The 10568-nt window shown below is 40.3% G+C and overlaps 1 protein-coding gene across 1 annotated transcript in view; it reads right to left on the reverse strand.

The window, feature by feature from the left end:
- The window catches only part of pnpla6 (patatin-like phospholipase domain containing 6), a 34956-nt gene that overhangs the window by 11982 nt on the left and 12406 nt on the right, over positions 1-10568 (reverse strand). Inside the window, exons 9-21 of the mRNA XM_010768432.1 lie at positions 6957-7050; positions 4850-4927; positions 4049-4254; positions 3510-3641; positions 3280-3403; positions 2570-2683; positions 2419-2494; positions 2170-2319; positions 1926-1989; positions 1627-1795; positions 1302-1484; positions 1001-1119; positions 340-496 (exon numbers count right to left, since the gene is read on the reverse strand). Of these exons, the coding sequence (XP_010766734.1) occupies positions 340-496; positions 1001-1119; positions 1302-1484; positions 1627-1795; positions 1926-1989; positions 2170-2319; positions 2419-2494; positions 2570-2683; positions 3280-3403; positions 3510-3641; positions 4049-4254; positions 4850-4927; positions 6957-7050 (1666 nt within the window). The remainder of the gene's footprint in view (positions 1-339; positions 497-1000; positions 1120-1301; positions 1485-1626; positions 1796-1925; positions 1990-2169; positions 2320-2418; positions 2495-2569; positions 2684-3279; positions 3404-3509; positions 3642-4048; positions 4255-4849; positions 4928-6956; positions 7051-10568) is intronic.

Below are 10568 nucleotides of genomic sequence, written 5' to 3' on the forward strand. Positions count from 1 at the left end.
GACTTGACTTGGACACTCCTTGGGTGACTCGGACTCGACTCCGACTCTCCCTAGGTGACTCGGACTTGACTTGGACACTCCTTGGGTGACTCGGACTTGGACTCGACTCCGACTCTCCCTGGGTGACTCGGACTTGGACTCGAAAAGTGGGGACTCGAGAGTGACTTGGACTCGTGAATTGGTGACTTGACTACAACACTGTTTTAAGCATTTCCCTTTCAATATTTTGCAATACACCAAATTAAAGGCTGCTCATTAACTAACCTTTTTCATTTACAAGTAAAATGTCCTAGTCTAAGACAGAAATTATTGAAACATTTATATAAATGCCAGCTGTACCTTGGACCACTCTCTGGCTCTCTGCTTGGTTCTGACGGCACTCCTCTCCTCAGCGTACAGTGCACCAATGAATGAGCCGATTGAGGTGCCACCCACTATGTCAATAGGAATCCCTGCTTCCTCCATAGCTTTGATCACACCCACATGAGAGCAGCCTCTGCATGAGGAAACACAAACTGTCAGGTACACTAGATCAGGGGTTCCCAAACTTTTCAGCCCGCGACCCCCAAAATAACAGTGCCAGACTGGCGACCCCCTGTCGACGGGGGGACGGGGGGGGTAGACGGGGGTCCATGAGTGTTTTTTATTGGTTAAGGGATCCTTGGTATGAAAAAGTTTGAGAAACACTGCGCTAGTGGATTGTCAAAGGGGGAGCCTCGTTATTATTAATAATATATATATATTTTTAATTATTAAAAAAATTAATTCATTTTTTTAATAATTTTAATTTGTTTTTATTTTCCATTTTTATTTTGCAATCATCTCGCGACCCCCACTCGGGGTCTCGCGACCCCCACACTAGATAACTGTTTATGTTGTTAGTTTCATATAAAAAAGTATAGTATAACATTTTTACATTACAAAATCCTTATCCGCATTAACCTACATTTTTCATATCACAAAACACAAAGGCTTTTTAAAGTCTGTAGACGTGACTCACCGGGCCCCACCTCCTCCCAGCACCAAGGCGATGCTGTTTCCGGTCAGAACTCGGGCCAGCCTAGAGAAATCACTGTGCCTGTCTGCCGTTTTCTCGAACACCTTTTCATATACATCCCTCTGCACAAACATAGAATGACACATGAAAATCACATCAAAGCTGTGTTTTTTATAAATGCACTCTTTAGTTTTGAAAGGACCTGATTCTGAAAGCGTACAATTATACAATATATGTACATGGCAAGTTAAAGAATAACTTTTTATTTTTAAAGCTAGGAAAGAGAGTTAACTTTGCTGCATACTATTTTGCTGGGGCTGCGTCTGGAGAAGACCCTGCGGGGACACTTGAGGTGCAGATGTCCAGAGCACCAGCTGCGCATGTTGAGCCACTCGACCGTCCTGGAGGGGCCCGGTCCGTCCTCTCTGTGCAGAAGGACCAGCTGCTTCAGAGCACGAACCGCTGTGTTCTCCAGCATCTGCTCCAACTGGAGGGGGGAGACAAGAGGACGGAGACAACATTTGAAAATAGACAAAGAGAGTACATGTATTATTATTTGTATTTGTAAGTCTTATTGGTTAATATAATGTCCCCTCTTTCTCTTTCTTATTTCCTAGGACCAAGCATACCTGTCCCAGAGCAGGTTCCTGGTCCCCCAGGCCGACGATGAGGATGCAGTCAGCTTGGCGGATGCAGCGCTGAGTCCATGGAGTCATGCTGCTGTCGGTCTGATACAGGACAATCCGATTGATATCCTCCTGCTGGGCCAGCCAGCCGGAGAGACGGTACTCATGGACACTGACGGATAAAGGAGAAAAGCAGGAATAAAGAGATGGAAAAGTGTCTCTTCTGGCAGGGTTTTATAATTAATCGCTGCCATGCGATTTATCCCTTAGAACTGAGAGGCTTTTATAATAGTTAGACTGACCTGTCCAAAGCAGAGGCACCCAGTCGCTCTCTTATAATTTCGCTGGTTAATAGAAGAGTTGGACCTGCAAGTGTCAAAGTGAGACAGACAAACAACAGAGGTGGTGCAAAAATATATTACTAGAGAAACAGTGAAGAACATAAAACTAATATTAGTAAGTGATGAATACTTTTGTTATAACCAAACAATACCAGACTCAAGATAAAAAGGGTGTAGTGGACACGTGAAAACTGTGTGGGCCTACCGATGGCACTGAGGGCATGGCTGAGCTCCAGGTTGAATGCATTAATGGGCACATCATCACACACAGGCAGGACAGCCACCGTGGAGAGGTTGCTGGCAGGGTTGGTGACATCAGCACTGGCTGTCATCGTGGGCAGACTCAGGGCTGAGCCTGGAAGAAAGAAAGACAGAAAGTATGTTAATGGAGTATAATGTATGTTAAAGAACGTCTGTTTGTGTGCACATAAAATGCTACTAGTCATCATCTCACCTGAGAATGGCCCGCGACCATGCTGCAGGTTCCCCAGAATCTTCTGTCCTAACAAGTGGATCAGTCTCGTGACCACCTAAACACATGACAAGCATCAGAACCAGTTCAGCCGCACACACAACCACAACCAGATCTAGGAGAAGTCACTGACCTGTGGATATCGTCTTTTGATGTTGTTGAGCGTTCCCTCTGGAAGTTTGACCAGCTCTGTGTCTCTCACAGCGTGGACGGTGGTCGCTCTCGGCTGTCTGGTCAAGGCCTCCACCTAAAGCATTACACTAGATCCTTAGATGTTTCAGAACCAATAAAACAGAATTATACTACAGAGGTCTTTGAGCTTAAGGCTAGTTGGATTTAAGAATGTTTTGTCTTTTTAATGCCACTGGGGATGAAAATCCTACTTCCAACTGCTTATCTTTTTAAAGACATGACAGTTGAATACCTATTTAGACCATATTTTCAGATTGCTTGATTTAAAGCCCTTTAAAAATGTGTAATGGTCTGTGGGAACCCAGTTGTAAGAAGATGAATATAAAGACAAATAACCAATCAACCTACATCAATGATTGGAATCGTTATATTTTTATATAAATAGATTTCAAAATATGAAATATACAGTGTCTGTTTTAACTACCAATCTAGTAAAGAAATCATTTTTATTTATACTGTCCGGGTGTGGTTACATCTAATCAGACAACATAGTAATCAACTTCAAACAAAAATACCCAATATCAGCTTATCAACACATTAAACGGATAGCCATTTTTACCTTTTCAATCTGCTTTTAGTTCAATATTTGATTTTGCTGAGATTTATTTGACATGCAGGCAGAATTCTCTGACTGAGGAGAGAAAGACTCACCACTCCGATGAGGTCTCCTCTGCCGTATTCCCCAACAAGTTCCTTCTTGCCGTTGGACTTGCGGATAACTGAACGCAGACGACCATTCAGAACAATGTAGGTGCAGTCTGACTGGTCATCCTGTCTGTATATGTGAAGAGAACAAACACAGATATTACAGAAGACAATACATGGAAATGAATACACTGACCGAGATCAATTTGCACAGGAAAGCTCAATATTTGCTAAACCTGTAGAGAGCTCTGCCAGCCTCCACAGCCATCCAGTCAATAGCAAAGTCCATCTGCCTGACGAACGGGGACATGCGGATAGCCACGGTGTGAGCGGCACTCAGCACCACGCTGGGCTGCTCCCTCATGATCCTGCAGGGGGCAGCACACAGGCACAGACGTGAGCCATACTGGCTGTACAGTATCAATACTGATTGGAAGCAGATGATTTATAGCTCAAATTATAATGGTTTCAACTAATTATGAAGGAAATAATGGAAAATTATTATTAAAAAACTACTGAAGGTTTCTAAGTAGACCTGGGTCGCAGACTGTAAAAGGGAGCAATTACATTGTTTGCCCTGCATACAATTTTAGTAATTATGATCAGTGTAATTTTTTGTTGGTGAGTTAGATGTTATGTTGTTGTATTTACATGAAACATAATATGTCCCAGGACGAAATCCAGATATTGGATTCCCAAAAACATTTTGTACATAAAGCTTCAATTAAAAATTTGTTTTTTCCTTGTTCGTGAATTTTGAAAGAGATTGACTCACTCGTAGAAATCTGACTTTGAGATCTTGACATAAGTACACTCTCTGATGGCTTTGATGGTGAAGATGAGGGGCTCTCCAGTGAGCACAGCGAGCTGGCCCACCATCTCCCCCGGGTGGGTCACAAACAGGCAGACGGCCTCCTGCTTGTCAATCATTCGCTGGTAGACATGCAGACAACCTGACAGGACAAAGTGGAGACTTGCATCCTAAAAGAGAGAAGAAGAAAAAAGAAAAAAGAAAGAAGGGAGGAAAATGATTTGCCTTGACTACATACATCTGAAATTGTATTTGATTAGCGTTTATTTCCACTTCTACTATACTTTACTGCCATACACAAGGCAAAGTGCAGCAAATACATATTAAATCCTGAATCTGATGTTGGTAATAAAGAAAAAATAAAGAAAATATAGACACACAGGTAGCAAAAAGAGTAATACATTTAATTTGTATAGCCTATTGCATGTAAGTTAAACATTTTTAAATAAAGTGTAACTTCTTAAACTAGTTAAATATAGACAAAGAAAACTGAAAAAACTGGATTATTTGTAGAAATTGGATTTGCCACACTGTTTGTAAAGACATGCAAAGCGCAGAGTAGATTATTTGACCTTTTTTACATATTATGCAGGTTCTATGACAAGGATTTTTAGGGGTTACATAATCAGCTTAACATTTTTTTTACAGTTTCCAAAGCTGCCTAACTTAAGACCCCTTGTATTCCTTTATGTCATTGCTTCTGTAGTTGAAGTTTATTATGAGTCTACAAAAAGAGTCCAGTAATTATTGTGTTAAGTAGGCTACCTGGTCTCCCTGTCTGGCCAAGACGGCTCCAGCTTTTGCTTGGTGCAGAGTCACTTTCCCATTTAACAAGGATGGGTCCTAGATTTTAGAAAGAAGAAAAAACAATGGTCAATTAAGCAGCATTTTTGATTAAATGTCTTCATTCTACTTGCATGGAGCTTAAGCTGCAGACAAATCTGCAACATGTACTTAGAGGTAGGGTATGTAAGTTTGAGAAACCGGCTCGAGATACACTTTTGTTATATTCCATGGAATGCTCTTAACATCCCGATAGCAATGAATATTTTAAGTGCTTTGACGAAAAATCCATAAAAAAATTTCATCTGTGGAAGCCGTGGTACTGTAAAAAGCACGACCAATCATCTGAGCCGGCCCGGCTAAAGTAACTGGATGGCCTACCTGCCTGTCAGCCTTCCATCTGTGCACAAACTTATCTCGTGCCCTCATTGGTCATGTGCGCGTTCGTGTGTGTTGGACCAACACACACGAACGCGCACATGACCAATGAGGGCACGAGATAAGTTTGTGCACAGATGGAAGGCTGACAGGCAGGTAGGCCATCCAGTTACTTTAGCNCTCTACTAAAATGCAACAAAAAAAGGGTTTGATTCTATTAATTTTGTCTTTTTTATTGCACTTTGGCAGCAGATTCCTGTGTAGCTTCAGATCTGAGTTGTCTTATTAGTAAGCCTAATTTATACTTTTGTTGCAACACTATTTGTATATAATGGCTAATTGTATCTCTTTTGTTCCTGTGTCATATGTGGCAGCACTGTTCAATGTTTCTTGAAAACATTACCCACTGTAGTATGTGACACGGGAATAAACTCCAACTCTGTATCAACAACACTGTTGTGTAACTTCAGGTAAATACTTGTATGTGTGTAGAAAGAGGTAATACAAAGTATCTGCAGTATTTTATGAAGTATTCATCGTACAAAGGTCAGTTTTATACAAGTAGAAGTGTGTATTTACCTGGTAGTAGGCTGTCAGTAATGGCTACGTCTCTCTATTTGGACTGGTAGATCTCAGCAGACTGGCAACTTTAAAAGTAGCTCTCGGTTCAAAAAAGGTTGGGCACCCCTGGTCTAGAATAAACAATCTCTCACGTAAGAACTTATTAAAATATGAAAATGTTCTGAAGTACTATGTGGGATCTTTGTGTCCAGGGCCACCAGAAGCCTTACAGAACTGTTTCAGCACGGGCTGCAGAGGTTTCCACTGTTCTCCGTTTACCCGTAGAGGCCTTCCTTGCTATATTCGAGAAGTACCCTGAGAGCCTGGTGCGGGTAGTACAGGTGGGTTGTTGTGTGTTTAATTCTGTTGGTTCCTCTTTCTCCCTCTATCTTTCTCGCTCTAGTGTTCCTCTATCGTTCAGTAGAAATGTACGCAGTCATAAAACTGAAGTGGTTTTATAATGTTGTGTCAGTTCGCATCAATGTGAAAAAACGAATCACTTCCTGTTTTATTTGTTTAGATTATCATGGTTCGTCTCCAAAGAGTAACAGTCCTAGCCCTGCACAACTATCTCGGGCTCACCAATGAGCTCTTCAGCCATGTGAGTTAACACACACACACACACACACACACACACACACACACACACACACACACACACACACACACACACACACACACACACACACACACAGCACACCAGACATTCCCATTGAAACATCTGCTGGTGATGTGGTTTGGCATTTTTCAGGAATTCAGCGCTATAAACTCAGCACACATGCTGTTTTTATTACAAATTGAGTTGCAATAAGCTAATGCTTTGTCTCTGTTTCACCTCTCCCCCATCTCACATCATACACATATAATTTGCAATGGTCCTGTAGGAAATGCAGCCCTCACGTCTTCCACCTCCATCTCCCCATCCAACTCGCACCAGTCCCATCCGGCATGTTAAGCGCTTCGGCAGCCTGACTGTGACAGAGGAGCATCGAGAAGCTGCCGTTAAGGGTGAAGCTACAGGTAGGGAGAAAAAGACAGATAGGAAATTATTATCTGTGTGAAATACAAATCTTAACTCTCTATTTCTGCCACCGTTTTGGGTTTAGTTTCTCTTTAAATTCCTTACCAGTGATTTTCTATATGTACCTACAGGAGGGGAACAAGGGAAGGACGGAGCAACAGTGCCAACTCTCAGCAGGACCATCTCCATGCCTGTGGACATTGCCGGTGAGGGACTTCTGCCCCTGTTCACAGAGAGATCATTTTTTCTTAATGTTCTTCAGTTTCAGCTGTACGATGTGCTATTTTGAGAAGGCACTTGCGTAGAAACATTGCTGAGATGCCTGAGGGGAAGGGGTCAGAGTGGAAAGAAGATTTGTTGACAACGGCACCACAAAAGGGTCGGCTCCCGTGTCCTAATACCAACCCCTCAGCTCTTCTCATGTCATACCAATCTACAATAAACAACACGTACAATACTTAGTTTCTGGGCATGTTCACGTCTTTCATATTGAAATCATTTTTAGTCAAGCTTTTACCCCCATTTAGTTTGCTTGTTTTTTTTATCCCGCTGTAACTGCATGACAGGTTTTCCTCTCTTTTTCAAATGAAGCACAGTGCAATAAGAAGGACTTATCTTTACCCTCTGCAGGTGACGGCATGTTAACTCAGAGAAATGTATGGCATGACAACACAGTGTTAATGTTGAAACATGAGAACCAGCAGTGAAGTGAAACTGAGGGCAAACTACACTCTCACCTTTTTTCACTAATTTGTTCACTCATTGATGAAGACAAAGGCAGACAGGTCCATTATCAAATAAAAATAAATTTATAAAAATTAGATTTAAAAAATGCAAAAGAAAGAAAAAAAGTGTTTATGATTCTTCTTACCTTACATACTGTTTGTGTCTGCATGAGCAATGAACTTGATATTTTAAAAAACAATTCTCAGCCATTGTGCTTTAGCAAAACATATTTGAAATAATCTGAATACGATCTTCAGAAAATTGCTCCATAATTCGATCTGTTTAAAAATAATAACCTGCCGAAGTGAAGTAGTATTTTTCCCCCTAACAACAAAAGCTGATTGTTGAATTAATACTGAATATCTCAATGTCTTTGTCTGTGCAGTTCTACAGACAGGCCTGAGATCGGACTTTGACATGGCGTACGAAAGGGGACGGATCTCTGTCTCTGCAGAGGATGGCAGCACTCCTCCTACGTTTACTCGGGTCAGTACACTGCAGACTCTTGAGAAACAAAGAAGATAAGGTTAATTTATCTTGTGACATAACATTGGATAACTACAGCTAGGGTTGCAACATTTCGGGAATTTTCAAAGATGGAAACTTTCCATGGGAATTACCTGGGAATTTTCAAAATTGGTGGTGTTGCAGAACAAAGACTTCCGCAGGGCATGAATAACAACAATCTTATCCAGTTTATTTAAATATTAACAAGTTTTTACTAGAAACGTTCTCATAATGCAATCATACCTTTTTTTGTATTGTTCAAAACATACAAGTTTTAAAAATATAAACGTGGATTAAACATTAAAGTACGTTAAAAACACAGCAACATAGTATGTGATATTATCCAACACTTAATAGGTTGTAATTCTTAGTTAATCATCTCATCATTATTACTCATAGATCATTGATACTTTTTTGCAGGTGAAGCTCTCCCAATCTAAAAAGAAGTCATAGTTTATATTGAAAATGTTTCATGTTTGTGAACCATTGCAGTCTACATCCCAGGACCAGCGGGAGAGGAAGGTGACCGTAGACGAGGTTCCCTCAGGGATCTATCTGTATCCAGAGGAAGAGTCGGGAGTGGACAATATTTGTACACCTATATCAAGTCGATCCAATGCTGCTTTGTTTGAGGATGCTCAGAAAGAGATCCTCAAACTCATGAACATTGAGGTTTGTTTTTATTACTTTGCTTATTTATATTGTGTCTTTATTATATATTGGTAATAAATGGCACTTAAATAAAATGCCAAATCCACTACAGAAGATGTAAAAACTGTAAGGCAACATTTGTTGTCAAATGCCGGTTTTAAGCTTTTTCTAAACAACTTGTATATATCAATTTATTTCATCATATACAGTATACTGTAGGACCCACTTTCCCAGACTAAGAAATAACCCTAGGCTGATTACATTGTTATTTTTTGCATGAATGAACACATTGTCACTAATCACTCAGCAGCATCTGCTGACAGATTATAATGGGGAAAAGGGGTCAGACAGTAGGCCTACTATACAGGAGCTAGGCCTGGAGTATTGGGGGGCAGACTGTATATTACCATATTGGTAATATATGTAAGAGGGAAAAATGAGGTAACAGACTATGCATGCTAAATTAGCTTCATAAAACTTAAAATCCAGCAGGTTTTAGATGGTGTCTGGTAGGAAGTTGTTAATACACATTTAATGAAACAAGCGGTAAACCCTCTCTGTGTGCCTCTTGGCGGTTATTTCTACACCTAATATTTCAAAACATCAGTGTCTGTGTAATGAGACCAAAGCATGATGCCTTTAAAGCAGTGGTTCCCAAAGTGTGGGGCGCGACGCCCCTGGGGGGCGCAGAGGCATGTCAGGGGGGGGCGCGAGAGACCAGGAGGAAAAATGGTTATTTAAAAAAAAAAAGATTAAAAAAAGAAAATCATAATTTGTAAAATTATTGATTCGAAAATAACATGATACAGTACTATTACGTCTGGGTCTCTGTGTTTCATTAATGCTCTGTGTGTGTGTGGAATGAGCCATTTTGTGTGCGTGCACGAGCGAGAGAGCGAGAGAGCGCACCGGTACCGGAGATCGTAGTTGTTAGCTTCTGGTGCTAGCGAGCTACGCTAACGGATATAAAGAGTCTAAGTTATCTCAGTGGATCTCAAACGTTTTGGTCACCATTAATGTAAAGTGTAAACAATTATTTCCGAGGCACACGTTTATATGATCATTATAGTTATAAAAAAATAAGAGAACAAATTAAAAACAGGTATAAAATACTATATGACATTAAAAAAAGAATAAAGTTTAAAAGGGAGTGATTTGTAAAATATCCATAAAGAAAAAGTAAATCTGTTTACAGTTCTGTTTCAAATGGGTGTTGAGAGATGTATCCATAGATCTCTTCATGTTGCTCTCAAAGTGCACCAGATTGATGCTTTTAACTTCAATATTTAAAAATAAATCTTCCCGGGAGAGCTTGCCCCCAGACCCCCCTATGTGAGGTCCACACACCACCTATAAAAATATCACTTTACCCCTGCTTACACCTATATGCCGTGAGCTGATTATCGAGCCTTCATTGTAACAGTTGCGGGTACACTGTGTATTTGCGTGGGGATTGTTGCAGTAGAAAATTCTACTGTAGCGACCGGTACATTAATGGGAAACCCTAAATGTTTGAGCACCCTCTAAGAAACATCAAGCTACCCCNCAAAGTGCAATAAAAAAGACAAAATTAATAGAATCAAACCCTTTTTTTGTTGCATTTTAGTAGAGTATAAAAAGAAATGCCTTTAAAATAGGATGCAAGCAACAAAGTTTCTTAACCTGAATTGATAATAGACTATAATCAATTTAAACAGAACAGATCTTAATGTTTGCATTCTTATACAATGTTGTACAATAATTATAATGAATAAGTTCAAACAAACTAAAACTTACAGCTGATTAATAACGGTATCTAACTTGAGTTTTTATTATATCAAAAACCTGTTGAAATGCTACTGATATTTTTGCTGTCCC

Source organism: Notothenia coriiceps, unplaced genomic scaffold (genome assembly GCF_000735185.1).
Source record: "Notothenia coriiceps isolate Sejong01 unplaced genomic scaffold, NC01 NC01_scaffold00005753, whole genome shotgun sequence".
Lineage (NCBI taxonomy): Eukaryota > Metazoa > Chordata > Actinopteri > Perciformes > Nototheniidae > Notothenia > Notothenia coriiceps.